Here is a 27,789-nt window from a genome sequence, read left to right as displayed (position 1 = left end):
AATATAGTTCATATTATACATATATTATACATATATTATATACATATTATAGATGTATTATACATATATTAGAACTATATTATATAATATACAATATATTAGAACTACATTCTATATATTCTATATATATTCTATATATAATATTCTATAAGATAGTTCTAATATAATGGGTATATCTAAATCATATACCCATTTTGACCCCATCTTGGTATAGGGTGTGAGATACTGGTCTATACCTAGTTTCTGACATACTAGTTTCCTCAAGTTGACCACTTTTAGCAGGAGATATCATGTTATCTATATCATTATGGGGTATCAGAGGCATCACTTACAAATCATTTTTATTCTGCATCTACCGATTCATCCATTCAATATGGATTTCATTAAGGATCTCAAATGTAGGGGCTGGTAGGTGGCACAATAGACAGAGCATAAAGCCTGGAGCTGAGAGGACCTGGGATCAAGTCTGGCCTCAGACACTTCCTAGTTTTGTGAGCCAGGGGCAAGTCACTTACATGTTTGCCTAGCCTTTGCCCTTCTGTCTTAGAGTTGTTACTAAGAAAATAAAGATTTTTTTTAAATGTCTACAGTGTATCAAGCACTGAGCTTATTTTTAGGCTTATCAAAACAAACAAAAACAGTTTCTGCCTTCAGGGAGATTATACTCCATTATTCCAAGTAGAATTGAGTGAAAACTAAGTAAATACAAAAAATAGATATAAAGTGGATACATCCTATTTCAGTGAGAGGGGACATTAGCAGCTGCAGGGGAATCAGGAAAGATTCTCTGGGGAGGTAACAATTTAAACTGAGCTCTGAAGGAAGCAAAATCCTGGAGGAAGTGCCCTCCAGATGTGGAGGTCAGTCTACTCAAAAGTGTGGGGTTAGGGGACAGAATGCCATCTAGAACTGCAAGTAGACCAACTGGTTGTAACAAAGAGCATGGGAAGAAGAGAAAAGTTTTAAATGATAGTTTGGATTTTACTTTTGGAGTTAATTAAGAACCAGCTGAGTGCTTTTCTTTAACCCTTACCTTCTATTTTAGAATTGATACTAAGTATTGGTTTCAAGACAGAAAAACAGTGAGGGCTAGGCAGTTGGGGTTAAGTGACTTAGCCAGGGTCACACAGCTAGGAAGTATGTAAGCACTGAGTGCCTTTGAGCAAAAGAATGATAGAGTGGTTAGACTTTTGGCTTCAGAATATCAATTTGGCAGCTGTGCCAAGGATGGATTCTTTTCCCTATGAAAGGTTCTACCTCAGCATTGGTCACCCTTCCCTGCCCCTGGAGAACTCTGTCTTCAGGGTCACTGGATATTTCAAATTTATTCTTTGTGGAAAGTCAGAGCCTACCAGAGAGTTGAATCCCAGTGAGGTATGGTAGACACATGGAAGAATTAAAAAAAATTCCTGGAAATAGTAAAGGTCACAATTCTCAGGTATAAAAATGTCAAGTTCCTTCTCCCCCTGGGGAATGTGGGCTGAGGACACCGTGCCCTGCTCTTTTACCAGATTGCTTGCTAGGACCACAGTGCCCTTGGAGGTGAACGAGGCATTCCCTTTGAAGGCTTGGCTCTAATTTATCAAATCTTCTGTTATCTCAACAGAGGAAAAGATCCAATTTTCTTCCCTCAGGATGAGTCAGAACAGCAGGATGGTGCCATTTGGAAGAGAGAAAATATAGAGGTGCCTTGTGACAGAGGAAGAATGGTATAGTGAAATCAATGTGGAATTAGAGACCTAGGTTCAAATCTTGGTCCTGTCACTCTCTGTATGACCCTTCAAGACATTTTTCCTTCCTAGGTCTTAGTTTTCCTGAACATATAAAATGAGAGTGCTGGACTAGATGTTCTCTAAGGTGCCTTCTGATTCTAATTATGTGATCTAAACATAATGGCCCATAAAATGTAGAAAATTAAAATGTTCTCCAGAAGCTTCCTAGATACCCAGGATTCTAAATCTTCTCTATTTCCTGAGAAAATTCTGCTCAATCCACATGTCCTTTGAAAATCCCTAAAGACAGAAAGAACATTTCTTGGCTAGACTCCAAGGTCCACGAATTTGAAAAGAATATATCTGACATACATAGGAATACCTTCCCACTGCCTGAAGGTAGCTAGGTGATACAGTGAACGGAGTGCTGGGACTAGAGACTGGAACAAGTGAGTTAAAATCCTACCTTGGATGCTTCCTAACTGAATGACCCTAGGCAAGTCACTTAACCTTAGACTACTTCAATTTCCTCAACTGGAAAATGGGGATGATAATAACTTAATTCTCAGGTTTGTCAAATGAGATAATATTTGTAAAGTGCTTAACACAATGCCTGGCTTAGAGGAGGTACTTAATAAATGCCATTTTTTGTTTTCCCTTTCCTTGTAAGACAGGCTAATCACAGGTTAGACCATGATGGTTTAGCATGGTCCAACTGAGTACACAGCAGAAAATGCTGACTTCCTTCTCTCAATTCATCTCTGAGAGAACAATTTTGACCCCTCAGTTAAGAAACAAAGTGAACCCTGAATTCTAAGATTTTTGGTCATAGATTTAGAGCTGGAAGGGACCAAAGATGCTGCCTAATCCAATTGTGTCATTTTACAAATGAAGAAAACTGAGGCCTAGAGAAATGACATCATTTGCTCAAGGCCACATGTGGCAGTGGTTTGATTTGAATACATGTGCTATAACCCCAGAGTCAATGATCTTTCTAGAGAGCTCTCTTAAGCAGAATCATAAAAGTGATGAGTTTTCACGACCAATCTGAACAAGTTCAGAATAAATTTATTCAGAACAAGCCATGAGGGATTTAATAGTTTTATTAATTTAATATAAATTAATTGAATTAATTAAATAAATAATGAATTGATATTAATTTAATAAACCATTTCTGGCATTAGGGGAATCTGAGGACAAATTTGGAAGGTTTCCCAGCTGCGAAATCATTGTTTAAATCAATCCATCAATAAATTAAGCATTTATTGAGTAACTACTCTATGGTGGGCACCATGCCATCGGAAAAATAACATCTATCCTCAAGAAGCTAGGATTTCATTTGGATATACAAGCTCTACATTAAAAAATACATGTAAGAAATTTGCCAAATAAATTCAAAGTAATTTGGACACCCTAAGAAAATTATCTTGAGCATATGTTTCTGTATTTGATTTTTTTTTCCAGATTACATGTCAGTTCGATTTTCTATAATCATTTTCTGGCATTTTTTGATCCATGTTCTTTCCCTTCTCCCATCCCTCCCCTTCCTTAAGATGACAGGTAATATGATATAGATTGTATGAGTGTTATTATTCAATACAGATTTCCACATTCATCATGTTGTGAAACAAGACACATAACCTTTACACTAGGGAAAAATTCATGGAGGAAATGAAGTAAAGAATGGCATGCATCAATCTGCATTCAGACTCCCATCTGTTTACCCTAAGGTAGTAGACTTTTTCGTCATGAGTCCTTCAGAGTTGTCCTGAATCCTTGAACTGCTGATAAGTCATTAACATTTAATCATCACACTTTATTGCTGTCACTATATACAATGTCCTCCTGGTCCTGCTCATTTCACTTTGCATCACTTCATATGTTACCATTTGGTGTCTACATGTTTAATATTAATATTATTTCATTGCCAATAGTACCTTTAATCAAGATGTAATTTCCTTCATCTCTTTTAACTAGATCAATTTTCACTCTTGCTTTGTTTGAGATCACAATTGCTACCCTCTGTATTTGATTTTAAAGAGAGCCTGAAGAGCTCACTTAGAACATAACAACAGCGCTCTCTCTGACCATGGCTATGGTTCTGTCTAGACCCCAGTCTTGATGAGCAAAATATCTCTCATCCATGAAAGGGAAAGCTTCTCTTCTGCAATTATTTAGTCTTGTGTTTTAACACAACAAACAGCACAAGTTGTTGTTGTTGTTGTTGTTGTTGTTGTTGTTGTTGTTGTCGTCATCGTCGTCATTGTCATCATCATCATTGCTGGCCAACACATTTTCCCATTGGTTAATGACTTAAGAATGAAAGAAAAGGGAGCAGCTAGGTGACTCAGTGGATAGAAAGCCAGAACCAGAGATGGGAGTTACTGGGTTCAAATCTGTCCTCAGATACTTTCTGGTGTGAGAAATTAACATAGAAATATAACTCATAGTTGGCACATGCTCATTAAGGTAGGACGAAATCACCCTTGCATAGTCTCTGATCCAGAGGCATGATATGATTATGTATCTGGAGGCCAGAACATATGATTCAGGCTGCAAAGTAGATGTAACATAAAAGAGCCAGGACATGGAAAGACTCTCTGCTGTAAGATTAAAATTAATATCCAATAACTCTAAGTATTATGCTTTATAAGATTTATTAATAATCACTTGAAATAGGGGAAAGTAAAAATTGTGAATAAAGAGCAATTTCCTGGATTATGAAAGGGGGGGAAGAGAGAGAGAAGGTGGAGTTACAGAAACTTTAACTACAAAATGTAATGATGCAATGTGAGGATGAAAGAGGAATTCTGGGAAATGAAGTCCAGGGCCCAAAATTCTAATTACACACTGCCAACTTTGGGCTTATGAAAGGAGCTCTCTCACTGGAAAACTAGCACTTATCTATGTGAGCCATCTCTGGAAAGCAGTGCAGCAAAAGGGCCACCACTGAATCCAGGAATTAGGACTTGTAACCAAGGCTGGGAACTTTTGGGTGTTAGGCGGAAAACTTTATTGCTCTCTTTCTTTCTCTTTACTAATAAATACTTATAAATTAGTATAAAGTCTCCAAAATTAATTTTTATCTATAACACTACATATGTGACCCTGGGCAAGTCACTTAATCTCCATTGCCTAGCCCTTACTGCTCTTCTGCCTTGGAACCAATACATAGTATTGATTGTAAGATGAAAGGTAAGGGTCTAAAAAAAAAGAATGTGAGTAAACTTTTAGAAAAAGAATAGTGTGGGGGAAGGGAAGGAGGGAGGGAAATACCTGGGGATTTTAATGTAACAAAGAAATTTTTAAAAATTTAATGTTGAAAAAAATAGAGTTCCTCATCCGTGGCTGCCCCTCTCAGGACTAAAGGAATGGATGATAGAGAACTAGAACTAGGGAAAGGATATCAGGAAATATTTCCTGTGGAAGGTGGTGCTTGAGTTAAGTCTTGAAGAGAACTAGGCATTTCAAGTGGCAGAGATGAAGAGGAAGAGTGTTCTAATAAGAGAAGACAGCCAATGCAAAGGGATGGCACTAGGAGATGGAGCATCTTGTATGAGGAATGACAATAAGGTTGATTTGGCTGGATTGTCAAGTATAGAAAGGAGAGAAGTGGGAAATAAGGCTGGGAAGGCAGAGGCTGAAAATGACCAATGGAGATGTCCATTTTTGATCCTAGAGGCAACAGGAGTCACTGAGCAGTGGAGCGACATGATCAGATCTGGGCTTTATGAAAATCAGCTTAGTAGTCAGGTGGAAGATGGATTGGAGTAAGGAGAGACTTAAGGTAGGGGAGCCAAATGGTTGGTGGGGGTGGGGGAGTGGCATATTGATAGTTCAAGCTAGAGTTGATGTGGTAGCTATATGATTAGAGAGAAGACAGACATGAGATGTGACAGAGTTGGAGCTGATGAGACTTGGAAACTGATTCAACATACACAGTGGGAGAATATGGAAGTTTTATGTTCTTCTATTCCTTCAGAACCCTAACTTTTCTGGTTGACCCCTTAGCTTTGTGGCTGATAAATCCAGTGGTGTTGGTTTGGGTGAGAACTCAGTGTGTTTTATTCCACATTGATAAATGGGCGTATTGGTTACAACATAAAAAAGAAAATGTTGTTACAAAATAAAGAAGAAATCCTTTACATGCCATTCTGGTGATACGTGTAGACTCAAAGGGATGATTGAAAGGGAAAGTTGTTCAAGAATTTATTCCTTTACAAAGGCACTCACTCTTTTCAGTAGGGCTAATGGAATAGTTTATTTGATTCCTGGTTTCATGATTTTCAGCTCTGAGCTCGTGATCCTGAAAGCCAATTAATTTCGACTACAGTAAGGAATTTGGGCGAAGTTCCCCTGACCCCCTTCCCCTCCTCCACCTACCTTGCTCTTTATGTCTTTGAATTGGTATCTAGTCCACCAACACAAACTACCAGGGTGCTGCCTAGGGGAAGATATGTCATATGGGTTAAGATGCTTCCTTCCTTCATATCCTCTCCTAGAGTTTTTCCCCCTCCTGGTGGGATTCTCCATTATGATCTGATAACTACAATTTAATTAAAAAGATAGGAACAGTGAATCAAAAGAATGTGGATACATCTAATGAACTATGTGAAGCAACTAAAAGTCATGGCAGTGGTTTAGACAAGAAAATAATGCTGCCAACCTTGTTATAGAGAGAGAAGGATCTTAGGATAAAACACTTAGCAGATAAATAGTTAAATGGCCTACGCACTTTCTTTATAAAGCTGAGAGACTGTGGTTATAGAAAATTGGGCATACTGTGATACAGTAGATAGACTACTGGACTTGGAGACAGTAAGATCTGAATTCAAATCCTGTCTCGGGCATTTATTATCTGTGTGATCCTGGCCAAGTTATTTAACCTCTTTTATCCTGAGTTTCCTTGTCTGTAAAGTGGTTAATAAAGGATGCTTTCTTCAATGAAAAAAAAAAGGAAGAAGAATGGCACCAACCTTAACAGAGTTGTTGCTGGGATCAAATGAGATAATATACATAAAGTGTTTTCCAAACCTTATAGCACTCTATAAACACAATTACTACTTTATGTCAGATGGTTTGCAATGCCAGAACTTCCTAACTGTTGAGTGGCTCATGTGTGGATCATGACAGGAAACCAACTGCTTCATCTCTGCTTTACTATCCATCCTGGCATCATCTCCCAAGTCATCCTATTGCTGCTCCTTCCCAACCTCCCCACTGTTTTCCAGTTCTAGAACCATAATCAAATCAACTCTGCCATTATTGTTATAAAGGATATGTGAGTCTACCTCTCTCTGGCTCCATATTCCACCCTTCTAGCTTTATAAATCAAAATACCAGTCCATGGCCATGGGTTTTCTCCTCAATGAGAAAGTAAGTTCCTTGAGTGTAGGAACTGTTTCTGCTTTTGTCTTTGTCTCCATGATGCTTACAAGAAGAGCTGAATAGGTAAGCTTTTTTCCTTTCATTCATTCTCTTTTATTTACTTCATTGCCATAAGGGATGGATCACTGGGGAGGAGGAGGAATATATTTTAAAAACTGATGTGATATAAAAATCAGTAAGCATCTACTACATTGAGGCATCATGCCTCATGTTGATGATACAAATTGAGAGGAATTGAAACAACTCTACAACTATCAAGAAGCTTAGCAGGGTAGGCAACAATGGTATACATAAGCATATACAGGACCAATAAAAATAAATAGAAGAGGGTTAAATACAATCTAGATGGGAGGGCAATAGCTGTTGACAGGAATAGTATGAACTTCATGGGAGAAGGTGGTAGAAGAACTGCCTCTCAAAGGAAGAGAGGGATTCTATGAGACAGAGGTGAAGACTGCATTCTAGGTATAGAGGACAGCCAGTGCAAAGGAAGGGCAATGGGAGATGAAGTCTGGGTACTTCAGTTAGCCTCTTCATGACTCAGTCAACTCTTAAGGGCTGTAAGTTGCAATACAGGTGCTGATTTGCATTGGTAGAAAGTTTCCTCTTTGGAGTGTCTGGCCCAGTGGTTCCCAAACTTTTTTGGCCTACCGCCCCCCTTTCCAGAAAAAATATTACTTAGCCCCCTGGAAATCATTTTTTAAAATTTAATAGCAATTAATAGGAAAGATAAATGCGCCTGTGGCCATCACCACTCCCTTGGGTCACCGCAGCACCCACCAGGGGGCGGTGGCGCCCACTTTGGGAATCATTGGTCTATACCAATGAAATCACAGGTGAGCCTCCTTCTCCCCAGTCCCTAGACACAGTGGTTTGGTAGCCTTGGTTCTTTTTCATGCCTCTTTGCTTATATGCTACAATTCAATCTGCAACTTGATGATCAGCTATCTGTGTCCAATGGCTTACGTGTAACAAAGTTCATGCAGACAACTTTATATTTTTCATTTAAATTTATCGAATGTTTATTACATTAATACTCAGGTATAGATGGAACAAACTCCTTGGTCTGATGGCTCTTAGATAGAAGAGTTACTGGGTCCATTTGGGAGGACCCGGAGATCTCAGCCAAGCTAACATCCTGTATTCTAGGACAAAAGCCAAGGTAGGATGAGGGGGCGTGTAGAAGGCATGCACCAGGGAGCTCTCCCAATGTCTACCATATGTTTGCTCTCTCATTCCTCTGTGTAGGCAGGAGTACACAGAAAGTTTGAGGCCAAATCATCCCATCTTCTTGCATATGCTCACCTCATCTAGACCCGGCTTCACTGTCATGGAGACAGAAAGCATCTGAAGCTGATGCGAACTCCAGATAAAGACTCAGGGGGCCCTCTCCTTACATAATGTCTATGGATTACTCAATTCCTTTCATTGAAAGAAAATACAGAGCCGTGGATTCTACTAGGGATGGTTTCAATCACCCCACGCCCAATCCGAACACGGAAAATTCACAGACGGTGGCTCTGTATTACAATAATTAGAAAGAAGGAAAAGTTCTCATCCCCTGCACCATGAAGACAGCAGCCCCAAAGTAGAGCTAGTTTCTACTCGGAGCCAATGGGTTTAGAACCTTTGCTTAGAACCCATTTCACCCAAAAGAGGAAAGGAAAAATTAATTTTCATGTGTGTCTCATGTCTCTGCTGAAATACCTAAGCCTTCATAAGCCCTTCTTGGACTCAAGGCGATGCTGAGATAGCACCTCTGAACAATTATAGCATTAAAATTTAAAAAAAAAAAAGCATAACGCACTCTATGCTTCGTTTTTTGTTCCAGAAAACAAGTGAAGGGTGCCAGTGCTCCGCTCTGCCCCAATAGATGTTAGCCACTGACATGCCAAAGGGGAGGTTTGGGGATCAAGCCTGACAAAGAATTCCTCAGGGTTTTCGAGGAACACAAAGACACATGATCATTTAAGGATTTTCAGGTCTATTTTTTCAACATCTATCCATTCTTCTGTACATACATCATCAGATTGAAACATGCCTCAGAGTTACACATTCCCTAAGCCACAAAAGAATGAGTTGGCAAAGGAAGTCTTCAGAGCTCAGCAAGTCAGCATGTAGATGTAACATATGCAGGCTCTACTTGGATTAAGATATTGCCAGTGGAGGGAAATCACAAGGTCTAGCCAGCTTTTCTCCCTTCCTGTCCCCGCCAAAAAGATTGAGTGCACTTTCCCAACGTTTGTGCCCAATAGACATATATTGGGATGGGGTGTTATGAAAGACAATGTCTTAAAGAAGAGGAATCGGGTATTTTTCTAGTAAACCCACTGCTGGCAAGCATTTCTGAAGTCAATCAGAATTTATTTGATTCTTAAGGCAGAGGATGTGGGTGCCAGATGGTGATTGTGTCCAATGAGGCTGATTTCAATGTGTAACAAATACAACGAACACATGTTGTGAAAGTGTTGGCCCATCCTTTATCTGAGAGCAATTTAATTATCTCTTTTGTGAGTAATGAGGGAAAAGATGTGTTTACTTGAGGAGAGCTGAGTTCGAAAGGTGTGTATTCGTGAAATGATTCATTGAGTTCTGATTACGAAATGAACATAACCATTTTGGTAAGAAGATCATAGACCTTTTTAAGGCAATCTTGAACCATCACATCATAGATTTTTGAGCTCAGACATTGGAGGTCATATGGTCTAACCAATTCATTTTATAGGGGAGGAAACTAGCGTTCCTGCAAACCTTAAAGCACATTACAAATGATAGCTACTATTATTATTATATGAAGATGAAGAAGGAAGAATTAAAATTCATTGCCATTGTCAACCTGGCTACTGTGACAAAAATAAAGAAATTTGGAGGAGACGTGGGTTTAGGAAAGAAGATAATGAGGCCCATTTGGGATGTAAGGGTTTCAATAACATATTTCAATGGCATGTTTCAATTTAATTAAAATTTTAATTAAATTACATTCCTTAAATTTTTTAAATTAAATTTTAAAATTTTTAATGGTATATTTCAATTCTTAGAATTGAAATCAGACCATTCCCCTTCCTCTACTTTCCTTTTTCTGAGATTGTAGGGAGAATTTTTTTTAATCATCTACCCCACAGGGTTGTTCTGAAGGTCACATGAGATAATGTGTATAAAGTGTTTTGAAAACCCTAATATCATCAATAAGCACATGAAAGTGTTCTAAATCTCTTATAATTAGAGAAATGCAAATCAAAACAACTCTGAGGTTCCACCTCACACCTAGCAGATTGGCTAATATGACAGCAAAGGAAAGTAATAAATGTTGGAGAGGATGTGGCAAAATTAGGACACTAATACATTGCTGGTGGAATTGTGAATTGATCCAATCATTCTGGATAGCAATTTGCAACTATGCACAAAGGGCTTTAAAAGACTGCCTGCCCTCTGATCTAGCCATATCACTGCTGGGTTTGTACCCCCAAAGAGATAATAGGGAAAAATATGTGTACAAAAATGTTTATAGCTGTGCTCTTTGTGGTAGCAAAAAAAATTGGAAAATGAGGGGATGCCCTTCGATTTAGGAATGACTGAACAAATTGTGATATCTGTTGGTGATGGAATACTATTGTGCTCAAAGGAATGATGCTCAAAGGAATTCCATGTGAACTAGAACATCTGCAGGAATTGATGCAGAGCAAAAGGAATAGAACCAGGAGAATGTTGTACACAGGGATAGATACGCTGTGGCACAATCCGCAGCAATGCAATGATCCAGAACAATTCTGAGGGACTTAAGAGAAAGAAGCTCTCCACATCCATAGAAAGAACTACAGGAGAGGAAACACGGAAGAAAAACAACTGCTTGATCACATGGTTAGATGGGGATGTGATTGAGGATGTAGACTCTAAACGATCACTCTATTGCAAATATTAATAATATGGAAGTAGGCCTTGATGAATGACACAAGTAAAACCCAGTGGAATTGCTCGTTGGCTATGGGAGGGGGAGGGAGGGGAGGAGGGAAAGAATGTGAATCATGAACCATGGAAAATAATCTAAATTAATTAAACTTTTAAAAATGAAAAAAGAAAACCCTAATATCTACTAAGACACCAACTATTTTTATTTTTAGCTGGGGGGAGGGTTCAATGGATGCTGTGTGTGCCTCCCTGAACTCATATAACAGCTTTGATCTCTCATGGTTACTAGCTGATCTTCTCATTCATTTGCCCTCCAGGTTCATAAAGGTAGTTTAAGATATACAAATCTTAGAGGTTATTAAAATCACAGAATTTTTCTCTAATTAACCTGTAGTTTCTAAGCAGAACTTCTCTCACAATCTCTAAGCTCACACTTAAAGACAAGAAGCATTATAAATAGCCTTGTATTTTAATAGTTTTAAATAGCATAGAGACATAGATAAGCATTGAAAGGGTACAAAGTCTAACAGTAGGCCACAATGACTTTTGCCAGACAATTGAATGTCTTCCTACCACCTCTTTCCACTGATTGGAGAGGGAGTGTGAAGTGAATGGTTGGACAGCTCAGTGGAGGGTGGCTTACCCATCCAGTGTTCCAGGAAAGGAAGGGAAAGAAAAATATTGTTTATTGGACTCGAGTCATCTCAGAGATCTCCATTCTTCTGGATCAACGTGATCTAGTCTAGACTCTAGTTTGTACTTGCTCACTCATCCCATCCCTGTTCAGTACTACATCTCTGCTCTTGGTCACATAGCCTGTACTGTCCCTTACGTTTCATGATGGAGGGGAATCGAGGTAACTGTGCTCCCTTCCCTTTTTCCCAGTGCCAGTGGAGAAGCGGGGATGTGACCAAATCCATCCTTCTCTTTCCTTTTCTCAGCCAGGTGGTATCTCTCTTTTCCAAGCCAAAAGCCTCAGAAGATCAGGGAAGTTTGGGTACACCGAGGTCCACAAAGTCTCTGTGGCCTTATCCTTGGGGGAAGAATTCTATATTTTCATTGGGAATAGGCAGGAAGAATATGAGTTGTACCCAATGGCCGCTGGAGTACCTTCCAACTCTGAAAATCTGTGACTTTTTAAGAGCATGTATGTTTCCAGCAAGGTTCCTGGGCAGGAGCAGGAGCCCTCACCTCATTTCCTGTGGGTCACACGAGTTCAAGGGAACATCTGATACTACTAGAGGTGGTCCATGGAGAATGTGAAGTAAATACCAGGGATAACCCAACTCCACTTCTGAAAAACTGTGATGGGTAGGAATATATGTCTACAATATATGTCTATATTAGGAAAAATATATGCCTACGAAAGATGACAGTTGAGGGGGCTGGACTATATGACTTCTTAGTTCCCTATCAATCCTAGATTATTTAATGCATTTATAAAATATGGTTCATATATATAAATACATATATACATTGTATTATAAATTTATGTATAAATATATATGTATATGTGTTCATAAATGTGTTCATGTATGTGTGTAACTTTAAAATAGAATCTTCAACAATGAGGCATTAAATGACTTGTACAGGGACACAAAATTAGTGTCAGAAGAAAAATTTAATCTAGGTCTCTAAATTTAACAATCAGCTCGTAGCAGTTGATTTGAGCTGGCTCTAACACACCCCTCCTTATGTGTATGTGCACATACATACATATATGTAAATAGAAATGTGTGCAAGTATTTATAGGATAAGGTTATTACTTACATATTGTCCATCTGTATTGGTAGAAGGATGTTCTATGTGAAGAGTTCTCTTAACTGCTGAAATCCAAGCTTCATCCAAACATAAACGTGTGTATGGATCTTCAGGGGGGAACATGTGATTGTTAAGGATTAATAGGGGGCAGCTGGTGGCTCTGGATTGATAGCCAAGTCTAGAGATGGGAGGACCTGGGTTCAAATTTGACCTCAGACACTTCCTCGTGGCGTGACACCGGGCAAGTCACTTAATCTTCATTGCCTCACCCTTTCCATTCTTCTGCCTTAAAACCATTGGTTTTAAGATAGAAAATATATGTTGTGGTTTTTTAAGGAAAAATAGCAATTCCCCAGGCACAGATTGTTAGGGGCTGGGTATGTTATTTAACCCCTTGTTGCCCAGCCCTTACTACTCTTCTGCCTCGGAACTAATACACAGAACTGATCTAAGGCAGATGATAAATGTTTAAAAAAAAAAAAAAAAGGATTAATAGCAGTTCCCCAGGTACAGGGACTGTGATATACAGTGAATAGAATACTCGGAGGAGTGACTGGGGTCAGGAAGATCTGGATTCAAATCCCATTTCGGACACAGGTATGGGTCAGTGTAAGTCTCTGCAGCTTTCTCTCTGGGCCTAATAAAACTCTGAAGGTTTCATCATCTATAAAGGGGGATAACAATGGTGCCTCCCCTATACAGCTGTTGTATGTATCAAATATCATAATGTATGTAAAGCTCTCTATAAAGCAATGATATTATATTATTCATTTGGAATTAATTCTTGTAGTTGGGATAGACAAAGGTCAGATTTAAAGTCATTTTCTCTCTTTCTTCCCCCACAAGAAATCATAGAATTACAGATTTGGAACCAGAAGAGACCCTGGAAAGTTTCTAGTCCATTCCCCTAGATGAGGGGAAAAAAACTGTCCAGAGGAGTTCAGTGACTTCTCCCTATCCCATAAGTGGTAAAAAACAGAGGCAAGACCTGAACAGGTCCTTCTGTTCCAAACCCATCCCCTGTTCTACTATGTCACACTTCCTTTGATGGGCAGGAATAGAGGTAGATCTCCCCTCCCTTCTCAGAGTCCCAGAAGGTAGAGATGGTGCCAAAAACTACAATGTCTCAGGCTCAGCACCTGCATGGCCCCCCTAGGCCATTCTGAGTTGGCTAAATGTGGGCTATTCTCTCTATTCAACTCAGCTGATAGGCTCAACTCCACTTGGAAATATAAGAAAGTGGTGAAGTATTTTCCCATATGAAACTGTAAAACCAGTGGGTGGGAGGAGTCAGGAGAAGAGAATGACAACATTTTCTTTTCAACTCCAAGTTTAGAAAGACAAATAATCCCCATTCCAAAGATGGCACTTTCAAGTACATCTTGTCTCTTTAGCAGGTAAGCTCTGTAAGAGCAGAGGATTATGTCTTGCATGGGCTCTGCAGATCTTCAAGTACACACTGGGATGCTCGGTACATTATCGAACTAAAAAAACATCCAAGAGAACAGAGGAATTGTCTACTCATATGATTTACTGAGAGAAAAGGGGTGATGAAAACATAAATTTAAATATCACTTTCAAATTTTGTCCTTTTCAACATAGTTATTTATCTCTCTATCAATCGATATCACTCCTTAGAACCGCTATGATAAACGGGAATGGGTTCACTGATTTAGTTTTGGAAGGGACCTTAGACGTTAGCTGGTCCAACCCCCTTAATTTACAGCTGAGGAAACTGCAAGTAGCAGAAGTGGGATCTGAACTCCAGTCCTCTGATCTAACTAAAAATCATGCTTTCTTTCTTCTGGATTGCATCTGCCCTTAACCTAAATAGGGTGACTACTATTTGAGTGTACTAAAATGAAGAATAATTTATCAGTTAAATAGGACGAGGTAGTTCACTTTGTGTAAATAAAACATTGTAGTGACAAACTTTGCTTTCTCTGTTGGTACAGTAACCAGTATTGTCCAATGAGTGGATCTATTGCTAGAGAAGCCAAATCATAATATCTTAACAGTCCTGCTATAATTGAAACCAAAAGCAAGAAGGAATTTGCAGTTAAATGGAAGTATGGGGGGGGGGCAGCTGGGTAGCTCAGTGGAGTGAGAGTCAGGCCTAGAGACAGGAGGTCCTAGGTTCAAACCCGGCCTCAGCCACTTCCCAGCTGTGTGACCCTGGGCAAGTCACTTGACCCCCATTGCCCACCCTTACCACTCTCCCACCTATGAGACAATACACCGAAGTACAAGGGTTAAAAAAAAAAAATGGAAGTATGGGTCCCACGTATCCCTTGGAGAAGCAATGACAAAAGTTGTCAGAATTGATTTTATATACCCCAAAGTTTACCAAAAACATTATTTTGTTAGACATCTGGTCATCTTACATGACAATATTAATGATAAGTATTTGAAGAAACTACTTTGAAAAAAACTGCATCTTTGATAACAACACTGGTTGCTTTGTAATTAGAATTTTGTACCCCCGGGCTTCATCTCCCAGAATCCCTTTCCTTCGTCCTCACATTATGTCCTTATAGATAAAGTTTTGTGTAACTCCTCTCTCTCTCTCTTCTCCCAAGAACTTGGTCTGGGAAAAACTGGTCTTTACTCACTGTTTTTGCTTTCCTCTACTTCAAGTGATGATTATTAATAAATCTCATAAAATATAATACTTGGAGTTATTGGAAATGAATTTTAATCTTACATTTTGGAGGTTGAAGTGATAGAAGAAATTGTATGAAACATTTGATGAGACCAACAAAATCAAAACAACATAGACTAATACTAGAGATTTCAACGCATAAATTGAGATGGTGAACAATATATGAGAAAGCATTGTTCATGAGTAAGAAGTGAGAAATGTCAAAAGTTCATAGACTGTGTAGAAGCTTCATGGTTCTATATCATAAAAACTGTAATAAAAAAACAAGAACAATTAGGCACATAGTAAGCACTAAATAACATTGTAAAGTATGAAACTCACTATTTTAACAGATCAGAAAAACGTATAAACCCAAGAACTATCCTTAAGTCAGCTGTCCATGCGCAGGCAGACCATCTTCTCATCAGAGCTAAGTTCAGAATTTATAATGAACAAGAACAAAGAACAGTAATGATAATAACATATGGCATACACTTAAGAAGATTTATCCCTGAAATATTTGAACAAGCTATTAAATTTTTTAAAAAGGAGATGGATAACAGAAATAACATTGATATTCTATATAATAATTTCATCCAGAAGGTAAGAAAATGTAAATTAACTGCTACAAGGCAAAGATCAAAAGAGATTAGAAAACACCATAGTCAGCAAAGTTTGAAATTACCAAATGGAGAGAGATGGCTTCAAAGGCAACATCAGGTTAGAATATAAACTTACCTGTAAAATCTTATGAAAGATGATGGATGATTATGAGCAGTATTATTTTGCAAAGCAGAGAGAAGAATTGGCAGAGAAGACTACTCTAAAGAAAGCATGGCAAGATATCCTACTAAGTCAAGCCATCCCAAGAGTATTCAAGGATGAAAATGGAATAGATCTACAAACAGAAGAAAAATAGAAACGATTTAGAAAAATGATTGCAACATACTGTTTTCTCCATTAAGGATAGTGAAGCCATCACATGTGGACTCTAATATCACAGCCTAGGAGTTTTCAAAGAAATTAAAAATGGAAAAATTTAAAAAATTAAAATTAAAATAAAAAATGGCACTAAAGAGAATAAAACTGGGAAGAATATCCATATTGGATAAAGGATGTAGAGAAAAGATCCACGATGAAGGTGCTGCAATTGTGAGAGCAATGAGGACCTATTTACCAGGCATCTAAAGGGTGGAATATGTCTAGGACTCTAATGGTACCAACAAAAAGTGCGTAAGGAAACATTAGCAGCTTCTGACCCACATACCTATAAGAAAACTTTATGACAGTCATCTATACTTGAATTGAAGGCATCTTCACTAAGGAAACATGTAGGTTTTCATGTAAATGAATAACCACATCTTTACAATGTCACAATTAACTGAAAGAGAAAAGAAAAGCTGCCATTTTGTTTATTTTGTTTTGTTTATTGTTAATTGTTTTTTTTTTTTAAAAAGGTTTCACTTCAAAGGAACTTACAGGAACAAAGTATCTCCCATCCTTTATAAAGATCATTCCAGATTCTTGAGAAATGTTATAAGAGGAAATGAACCTGCCCAATGACCATCTAATAATCAACAGTGACTGAGGAATAAAACAAGGAAACTTAGGCTCTCCGTGCCTATATCTCTCTGTGATGAAGGAGATCCAGCCTAGAGTCCAGGGTAAGGAGAAATCCCCAGAGTTGTGACAAGAGGGATTATGCAGGTTTAGGTATTTCTTCAAAAATTGTCCTTTTGGATTTGAAGATTCTGTCTGTTTGCAAAGAAAAATGTATAACTTTGTATTTCATTATAGATTGTATTTGTTATTTGATTACATGTGATAACCTGCTACTAGACTCTAAGTTCCATGAGGGCAGGAATTCGGTCATGTTTGATTTTTTTTAAACCCTTAACTTCTGTGTATTGGCTCCTAGGTGGAAGAGTGGTAAGGGTGGGTAGTGGGGGTCAAGTGACTTGCCCAGGGTCACACAGCTGGGAAGTGTCTGAGGCCAGATTTGAACCTAGGACCTCCCATCTCTAGGCCTGGCTCTCAATCCACTGAGCTACCCAGCTGCCCCCATGTTTAATTTTTATAAAGATAGTCCTGGGCCTTCTGTCCTCTGAAAATGAACTGAATAAACAGTAAAAAGATAGTGAAAAAGTTCCTGCCTTCAAGAGGCTTATATTTTATAAGGAGAAATATACCTAAGTGAATACATGCAAAATCAATTCAAGGAAATCATTTAGAAGAAACTAAGAATATTAGGAAAGGCTTCATGTGGCAGGAAGTATTTAGGCTGAGCTTTAAAGGAAACATAAATTGTAAGTGGCAAAGGGGAGACAGAATGCATCCCAGGCATTGAGGACAGTCAGCATTATTACCCTGATAGAAGATGAGGTGTCATGTGTGAGGAATAGCAGGAAGAATGTTTGTCTGTTTTGTAACCATCACAAAGTAGAAAAGTGCTCAGTAACTTATAGCCTAAGCCCAGAAAGTTAGGTTGAAGTTATTACAATTAAAATTATCTCAAGAGACTGATTTTTGGATAAGAATATACATTTATCGATTATGTCAGATCTGTTGGTTGGCCAGGATCATAACTGATGAAGTGATACAGATCTCCATGGTTGTCTCTCATAACCAGGGATGACCTGAGCTAGATCAAGCCAGGTAATAAATAGATTTTTAGGAACTCATTATTCAGGCCTTCCTTTGACCATCCCAAGACATCTTTAACGGGTGATAGCTAATTAGGAAGTAGTCCATCAACCTATCCACCTTTCTCCATTCCCACATCATGGGAAACAGATCCACAGGAAAAGAACCCTTGTCCCCTTACATTATTAAACAAATTCTGTAAAAAAGGAAGACATTTCTTGGGATTCCCAAGGATAAAGAACATGCAAAAAGTAGCAGACCAGACAGTATCTCCGACCTAGATCTCTGACAGAGGAATACATGGCAATTCTCCCTAATATATAAGAATTAAAACAGTATATGGAAAATAAATTCTCACAATGCCCAGTGGTTAAGAATTTCAAATGCCAAACAGAAGTTTTTATGTTTCTGTATAGAGTTAATAATAGGGAGCTAGCAAAACTTATTGAGCAGAGGAGTGACATAGATTCATACTTTAGGAATAATAATTTGTAAACTCTGTGAGGATAAATTGAACAAGAGGGAGTCTTGAAATAGACCAGTTCTGAGGTTAATCCATCAGTCCAGTTGAGAGGTGATGAGGGTAGTAAGCCATGGAAGTAGAATAATTAAGAAAACTAAATGAAGGGGGCAGGTGGGTAGCTCAGTGGATTGAGAGTCAGGCCTAGAGACAGGAGGTCCTGGGTTCAAATCTGGCCTCAGACACTTCCTAGCTGTATGACCCTGGACAAGTCACTTGACCCCCATTGCCCACCTTTACCAATACACAGAAGTTAAGAGTTTAAAAAAAAAAAACTTTACCTTCCATCTTAGAATGAATACTGTGTATGGATCCCAAGGCAAAAGAATATTAAGGGCTAGGCAATGGGGATCAAGTGACTTGCCCAGGTTCACATAGCTTGGAAGTATCTGAGGTCATATTTGAACCCAGTACCTTCTATCTCTAGACCTGATTCTCAATCCTCTAAGCTACTAGGAGCCCCCAATATCATTATTTTTTATCAAATGCCAATATCAAACCACTTCCTAACTCTTCCTAGAATACAGTTCACCTTCAATGAGCTAATGATGGATGTTGGATATTTGAGGATATTTTACGGTCAAGGTAATGCCTGGAAGGAACTCTGATGATTTGGGGATGTATGGGATTAGTTCCCTTGGACAATACCTTAGGAAATTAGTTGCCTGTCTCAGTTACCCACCTCTTCCTGGCAATGTGTCTGATTACTTAATGAAAATCTATTGTTTTCCATAAAAGGAAACTTTTGGCTTTTATGAGTTGCAGTAAGTGTAGAGAATAAAAAATGAGTAAATTAAGTAACAGCCTCACTGACATAAAAATATGACATCAATAGATCGCATCCCTTGGAAAATTAGAGAAGCCTCCAGGATGGAGAATGAATTTTTTAATATTTGAATGATAATATAAACTTTCTAATTGAATACTTCCTGGCTCAGGGACACGTGGTTCAAGAATTCATTTACACCCTTTAATAAATGTGAAAAGGAGTCTGAATACCTCATAGCTCACACTTGGTTTCTTCATATCTTTTGGTCATCAGTAACTCACTAGTAGAAAAGTTAGTCACCAAGTGATCCATTGCAATTCAGCTGAACAAGTCCAGGTAATTACAGAATGCTGACCATGAAGACTCTCCAGGAAAGGAAGCTCATTTTTACTTCATCCTCATCACTTCCCTTATCTTCCAGAAAAGCATAGAAATGAGGAAATGACCGATTCCTACACATTAGGAACAATCTAGCCTCAACAGCTGACCCCAAACTGTGAAAAGTGCACTCCCATGATCCATGGGAAGAGAGTTCATTCTCTCCTTTTAATTGGTTTTACCCAACAGCAGTGGAATGAAGTACAGAATAGCAGTGGGACACAGGTAATGACAGCATTCATTCCAGGAAAATGCCTTTGACTGTGTGATCATAACTTATCCTCCAGCCCCTCTGCACACTTCCAGCAACTGATGTCTACCATTTACGAACTCCTTCTTGCCTTCTCAAAATGGTGGATTTGTCTACATTCAGGTGAAATACAACAAATGCTTCCTTTTAATGTTGTTCTTTTGGTAAGGGGAAGGAGAAAAGTGAGAATAAAGAAGTTAAGTTTGAGCACTAGGTAAAACTAGGGAACATTCTTAGAACTTGTTTGGACAAAATGATAGGACCATTATGAACATCAAAGAATTCACAAGAGTGAATATAGAATATAAAGTCCTAATCCTCAAGTAACAGGAACAAAATTAAATCAATAAATCAATCTATCATGTGAATCCATCAGCAAGCATTCATTAAGCACCTACTGTGTTCCAGATATTCTGTTAAGCACTAGAAAAGAAAAACAAAGAGTAAAACTGTCCCTACTCTTGAGAGACTTGAAGGTAAAATACAAACTCTTTTGATATTCTTTTAAAGGGTTCTAATCTTTCTTTCCAGCTTCATTCGACTTTCCTCCTCCTACACATTCCATGATCTCTCTGTTCCTCATGTAGAATATTTCATGTCCTGAGTCTATGCTTTTGAATTAGCCATCCTTCATGCCTTCGAGGCATTCCCTTCTTACCTCCACTTAATAGAGCCTCTCTCTTCCATCAAAATATACCTTAAAGGAGGCAGCTGGATAGCTCAGTGGATTGAGAGTCAGGCCTAGAGATGGGGCATCCTAGGTTTAAATCTGACCTCAGACGCGTCCTGGGCAAGTCACTTAACACCCATTGCCTAGCTCTTACCATTCTTCTGCCTTGGAACCAATATATAGTATTGATTCTAAAGTGGAAGATAAGGATAAAAAAAAAACCAAACGAATATTTCATTTAAATGTAGTTTTTATATTAAGTATAGAGGGTAACCACTGCAATGCAGTTTGCATATAAAGTAGAAATATTCCTTACACCCTGATCTCTTGGGTTTTTGTTATTCTTTTAATTTGTATTCAAAAGTATTTATAAGTAAAGAAATTCTTATCATTTTAAGTGTGAGAGTGGCTTACAATTAGACAACTATAGTTATCCTTAACTGGCTGGAAAAAAAATTAGCCATTCTCAAATTAGTGAAGATAATAATAATAGCTGACATCTATGGAGTTGCTTAAAATTTTTAAAGTGCTTGATGTACATGATCCCTTTTGGGCCTCATTTCTCCTTGAGGAGAAATTTATTATCAGATGAGGAAATTTGAGGCCCAGAGAGATATAGTGAATTGTCTATAGACATGACTACACGGTAAGAGTAGAATCAAGATTAAAGTTCAGATCTTCATTTTTCCAAGTCCACTATGTGACTAATAAATGTTTATCTATTCAAGAAATAAGTCTTGATAATTTCTGGGGAGACTTAAGGAGAAAATTATTCATGGGTCGTGATTTTTCCTTTTGATTATTTTTCCTTTCTTAGAAAAACCAAGCCCACCTGAAAAACTTGGAGTGGAAAGTGTTTCTAAAGATAGTGTTTCTCTGATGTGGCTCAAACCAGAGCATGATGGTGGAAGTAGAATTGTTCACTATATTGTTGAAGCTTTAGAAAAAGGACAGAAGAACTGGGTTAAATGTGCAGTTGTAAAGGCTACTCGTCACACTGTTTCTAGTCTGAGAGAAAACTCTGAATACTTCTTCAGAGTGTTTGCTGAAAACCAAGCTGGAGTGAGTGATCCAAGAGAACTTCTTCTTCCTGTTCTAGTTAAAGACCAACTAGGTAAGCCCAATGATGTTCATCTGAATTTTGAAACTTTTATACTTATATAAAGTCATGTTAACAATTCTTTATCCATTTGGTCTTGTCAAATTTCATTTTTCAGAACCACCTGATATTGATATGACAAATTTCCCAAGTAATACTGTCTACGTCAGGGCAGGTTCCAACCTTAAGGTTGACATTCCAATTTCTGGAAAACCACTGCCCAAAGTGACATTATCCAAAGATGGTGTCCCACTAAAAGCAACCATGAGATTTAATACTGAAATTACTGCTGAAAACCTCACCATTAATCTCAAAGAAAGTGTTGCTACTGATGCTGGAAGGTATGAGATCACTGCCTCCAATGCCAGTGGAACAACAAAAGCTTTCGTTAACATTATTGTACTGGACAGACCTGGCCCTCCATCAGGCCCTGTTGTTATCAGTGATGTAACTGAAGATAGTGTGATTCTAAAGTGGCAGCCACCAAAGTATGATGGTGGAAGTCAAGTGACCAATTACATTGTGCTGAAGAGAGAGACAAGCACTGCAGTATGGACTGAAGTTTCTGCAACAGTGGCAAGAAGCATGATGAAAGTCATGAAGCTGACAACAGGAGAAGAGTACCAATTCCGCATCAAGGCTGAGAACCGTTTTGGCATTAGTGATCACACAGATTCAGCCTGTGTGACTGTTAAGCTCCCATACAGTAAGTTATCTACAGCTTTATGCTCTGCCTAGATCTACATTTTATTTTAGCTCAAATGTCCGAAAAGTTTGATTATTAACCCTTGGGATTTTTCCATCCGTTTAGCAACACCTGGGCCACCTTCTACACCTTGGGTCACAAATGTTACCAGAGAGAGCATCACTGTTGGCTGGCATGAGCCAGTATCCAATGGAGGCAGTGCAGTAATTGGATACCATTTGGAAATGAAGGACAGAAACAGCATTTTATGGCAGAAAGCTAATAAAATGGTCATTCGCACAACTCACTTCAAAGTCAGTACAATCAGTGCAGGACTAATTTATGAATTCAGAGTGTATGCAGAAAATGCTGCTGGTATTGGAAAAGCAAGTCACCCTTCTGACCCAGTTCTTGCCATAGATGCCTGTGGTAAGTATTTGTGCAAGAGTCTGGCAGTTAGAATTATCTATTGGAAATATTCTTGGTACTGCATATCTAGTGTACAAGTGAAACTAATCTTCTTGTTTAATTTCCACAGAACCGCCAAGAAATGTTCGTATCACAGATATTTCAAAGACCTCTGTCAACCTTTTGTGGCAGAAACCAGCTTTTGATGGTGGAAGCAAGATAACAGGCTACATTGTTGAGAAACGTGATCTTCCAGATGGCCGGTGGACCAAGGCCAGCTTCACCAATGTTATTGAAACTCAGTTTACTGTATCTGGCTTAACTCAGAATTCCCAGTATGAATTCCGTGTTTTTGCAAAGAATGCTGTTGGCTCCATTAGCAATCCCTCTGAAGTTGTAGGTCCCATTACATGCATCGATACTTATGGTAAGAATTTTCATCACTCAGAAGAATATTTTTTCTTAATATGTACATGGCTGAAAAAGTTTTGATTTTCATAAAGCATATTTACTACTTTGTTTTATTTTCAAATAGAATAATTTGATATTTTCACTACCAAAATTTAAATCTCTTAACTAAAAACCAAGTCGTAGGAGCATGTCCAAGTAATCAGGGAATATTGCTTTCTGAGGTAAATTAAGGTTCAGAAACCTTATTTTGATTAGTCATATAATCATAGGTTTAGAGTTTAGGATCTCAGAGCCCATCAAATCTAGCCCCTTCATTTTAAAGATGAGGAAATCGAAACCCAGAGTCTATTTCCCAGGATCACACAACCAGTAGGTATCTGAGATAGGATTTGAACTCTGGTATTTTGGATGATATACTTTAAAATAGGCTAAAATGGGCTTCTCACCTGACTGTTTTGGCACACTCACTGGTTGCAAAATTGCATGCTGGCAAGGTTCAAAGGCTCTGCGGCATTAAAAAATGTGAGAAATTTTTTGCTGTGAATTTGGGCAAAAGTATCACCTCCTTATTATATGTGATCAGAGGTTTAGAGCTAGAAGACNGAGGAAGGAAGGAAGGAAGGAAGGAAGGAAGGAAGGAAGGGAGGAAGGGAGGGAGGGAGGGAGGGAGGAGTATTTTCCATTCATGGGGAAAGCTGATATAAAGGCAAGCTAATGGGAGATGAACCGTTTTAGGTACAGAACAGTTGAATCACAATGTACAGAGAGACTAGAAAAGGAAGGGGACATCTGGAAGTGCCAAACCTGGAGTCAAGAAGATGTCCTGGGTTCAAATTTGGCCTCAGATACTTCCTAGCTGTGTGATCCTAGGCAAGTCATTTAACTCTATTTGCATTATCCTGTACCTAACAATCTTAGGGTTGTTACCAAGACAGAAACTAAGGGCTTAAAAGAAAAAGAAAAAGAAGGTAGAGAGAGTCAAATGTCAAGAAAAAAATGAGGGCTTTGGGGATTTAATGAATGACTAAAAGGAATGAAGGAGTGATATGTATTTTGACTGATGACTACATACTAAGCACAGTGTTAAACCCTGGGTAAACAAATACAAAAAGTGAGACAGTCTTTGCCCTGAAAGAACCTGGAGGATGGATTGGAGTGGGTTACTTCTACATACCCTTCATACCTGGTTATTTTAAATCAACTGCATTATACTTAAGTGACTATTTTACTAAAAAGGCTTATGGAATAGAGGGAATTCTAATTCCTTTCTCTTTTGTTTTCACCCCATTCCTTCTTTCTAGACTCAATAAAAGGAGAACCAAAAACAGAGCTCCAATGAAGCAACATGGCATAGGTCTTATTTCCCTAAACTACTCAAAAATAATAACATATCATTTTCATACTATCTTACAATGTCATTAATGTACAGATCTCCCATCAAGGAAATGTACTCAATCAACAACTACATTGTAATTAATAGATTGGGATGAGGGGCAGCTGGGTGGTTCAGTGAATTGAGAGCCAGGTCTTGAGACAGGAGGTCCTAGGTTCAAATCTGGCCTCAGACACTTCCTAGCTGTGTGACCCTGGGCAAGTCACTTGACCCCCATTGCCTACCCCTTACCACTCGTCTGCCTTAGAACCAATACCCAGTATTCATTCTAAGATGAATGGTAAGATGAATGGTAAGGGTTTAAAAAAATTATAGACTGGGGTGCTAGAAGGGTTATTGACTTGTCTATGGTCATGGAGGTAATATGTTCCCAAGGCACCTGACTCCAAGGCCAGCTTCCTATCCATGGGTCACCCTGCCTTCTATCAATGAAGTACTTTCCTCTGTTGAAGGTAAAGGGAGTGATGTGACTGTCCCCAATTTGTAGCCAAGAAAAGTGATTATCAGAGAATGTGAATCACTGATTTGTCCATGGTCACACAAAGACTTTCTCTATTGGGAAAAGTAATTATTATATGATCATTGAAGGAGGTTACAAGCACTTAGAATTAGGAGGGAATGGAAGGCTTCTAGGAGGAGTCAGTATCAGCCAATTTGGATGAAGGGAGAGAAGTCCGTGTTGAGGAACAGTTAGTCATCTGCTTTGTAGTTTACATGGAGAGGAGTAATGCAAAGCAAGATTGGAGAAGTAGGTTATGGATTAACTCTTGTGGTCTTAAAATGTCACACTGTTTGTGGAGTGGGTATTTTATCTGAGATTCAATAGGGGGGCCTCTGAAAGGATAGAAAGAATAGTAGGTGGGATGCTAAACCTGATATTAGAAGCAGAATCTTTCATGATACATCTGCGCCCCTCCTTCTAGTTGCTCATTGTCTCTTTAAGTTACCTTCTATTTTCTTCTCTGTGCCTATCTACATTTTTCTAGTAAAACTCTTAAAGGGCAGAGACCATTTCCTTTTTTGTCTGTATTCTCAGATTTTACTTATTCCTTGTACATGGCAGGGGCTTAACAAACATTTGGGATTAATGAACCCAGTCTAATCTTTTCAGAGTATAGATGGGAAAGCCAATCCTAAATGCTATACAGCTATTAACAAGTAGCAAATGAAGAACACTGGGTTTGGAGTCAAAGGATCTGAGGTCAAATCCAGGTTCTGGAACCTTTGTCTCTGGGTGACCTAGGCCAAATGAAAGAAGCTTCCATACCTCATTTTCCTCATCTATAAAATGAAAAGATTGAACTCAATGATTTCTCTAAAGTTTCTTTCAGTTTTATTTTTAAACCCTTACACCTTCCATCTTAGAATCTATACTGTGTATTGGTTCCAAGGCAGAAGAGCTGTAAGGACTAGGCAATGGGGGTTAAATGACTTGCCCAGGGTCACACAGATAGGAAGTTTCTGAGGTTATATTTGAACCCAGGACCTCCCTTTCCTTGGCCTGATCTCAATCCACTGAACCACCTAGTTGCTCCCTCCCTTTCAGTTCTATATTGGAGTTTCACCTCTAAATTTCAACTTGTTTACTCCCTGATCAAAAAGGCTGAAAATCAAAGAAAGAAAGAGGAGGAGAGGAACAAGGGCAGTAGTTTAAAAAAAAAAAAAAAAGAAGAACAAATGTCAGCATAGGGTTAACTAAGCTTAGAAATCTGCCTGATCTGATTTACTTTATCATTTCTGAAACTCAATGACTCAAAGGGGCAGGTTCTCTAAGCATGGGAAATCCCAAAAGAGGAAATGGGGGGTGGGAGTGGATCAAAATTTTGATTTCCTTAAGATGATTAGAGCCAATTAGTTTAAATCTTGGATTCATTTAGCAACATTACCTTGAAACCTGGAAGGGCCCCTTTCCTTTCTTTGTTCCTTTCTCTTAGCAATTTTTCATTTTAATTGTCACCCACCCCCCACCCCCTTACCACTTGTACAAAGGCCTAAAGGACATGGAAGTTTGGGCAGGTTCCTTGTGGAAGGGCCCTGCCCAAACCAGCCCAGTGACCGCTACCCACCACCCATCTCCACCCACAAACCCCGTTATTTCAGGTATTTGTGAATTTTCCTTTCCCTAGGTTCCCTGTGAGTTTTTCTGGTATTTGTCTGCTGAATAATAATCTTACCTTGTACTCCACATATACTCAGGCTTAGAGAGGCATGAGTATTCAAGAAAACTCAAGATTTCTTAAAATTATGTTAAGGCAATGGAACTTTGTTCTACACTCTAAGAAAGGTTCTTATCCCAGGGGGAAAATCTGGGAATTGAAGTGTAGCAGGCTGCATTTATGACATCTAATCAACTTCACAAAACCTTTCAACATGGGTTCAGGTAGGGGTAGATCCAAGTTGGTAGAGTACAGGCAGTCCCCCTGCCAAACTCTCCCAACATTCTCCTTCAAACAATTTGAAAATAATGGCTCAAATTGAATTCTGGAGAAGCAGAGACAACAAAAGGTCATACAATATTTTCCAGCTCAATACAACTAGAAGGAAAGTTATGTGACATTGGGGGGTGAAGTGGAGGGAGCCAGCTGGGAATATACACGATGATAGCATCCACATTGGGCATCAAAAGTGGTGATAGTAGCAGCAGCAGAGTCTGGAGTTCCAGAAACAGTAAGGGAGCCAGACAACTGGTCGAAAAGAGATTATAAGGAAACTTTTGCTGGCACTGGGTAAAGGGACTTGGTTCTTTTTTGGCAACTCCGTTGCCCATACACAATTCTAGATCATAGTTTCAGAGCAAGTAGTAGTGTCTATGGTCAGTCACTAGGGAGCAATAATTTTATAATAGTTCCAAGGCTTATTGTGGCTTCAGGGTACTTCCTAGATAAAGATGAAAGTGAAGACTAGGAGAATAGTGACCACACTCATTTTTGGATCACTACCTTGGGAACACTGAAAACATAAAGAACCCAGAACAAGCTCTTAAAATAGCAGCATAAAAAAAATTCCAAAGCTTGGAACAGTGTCTTCCCACTCCCAGGTAAGTAGAACCCAACTTTGACATAAAAAGTCAAGAAATAGGCTTGAAAAAACTGAGCAAAACAATAAAAACAACTATAGAGATCCAGCTCTATATTTTGGGGGGTCCTGAGTGGCAT

General features: G+C 38.7%; 1 protein-coding gene across 1 annotated transcript in view; it reads left to right on the top strand.

Annotated features, from left to right (window-relative positions):
• The window catches only part of LOC123246957 (titin-like), a 194,331-nt gene extending 167,560 nt beyond the window's left edge, over positions 1 to 26,771 (top strand). Inside the window, exons 5-9 of the mRNA XM_044675735.1 lie at positions 21,456 to 21,752; positions 21,856 to 22,443; positions 22,549 to 22,851; positions 22,961 to 23,257; positions 26,761 to 26,771. Of these exons, the coding sequence (XP_044531670.1) occupies positions 21,456 to 21,752; positions 21,856 to 22,443; positions 22,549 to 22,851; positions 22,961 to 23,257; positions 26,761 to 26,771 (1,496 nt within the window). The remainder of the gene's footprint in view (positions 1 to 21,455; positions 21,753 to 21,855; positions 22,444 to 22,548; positions 22,852 to 22,960; positions 23,258 to 26,760) is intronic.
• The last annotated feature ends 1,018 nt before the right edge of the window (positions 26,772 to 27,789 follow it).

Source organism: Gracilinanus agilis, chromosome 1, assembly GCF_016433145.1.
Source record: "Gracilinanus agilis isolate LMUSP501 chromosome 1, AgileGrace, whole genome shotgun sequence".
NCBI classification, from domain to species: domain Eukaryota; kingdom Metazoa; phylum Chordata; class Mammalia; order Didelphimorphia; family Didelphidae; genus Gracilinanus; species Gracilinanus agilis.
The sequence above is the reverse complement of the archived record's forward strand: the minus strand, read 5'-3'. Positions and strand labels throughout refer to the sequence as shown.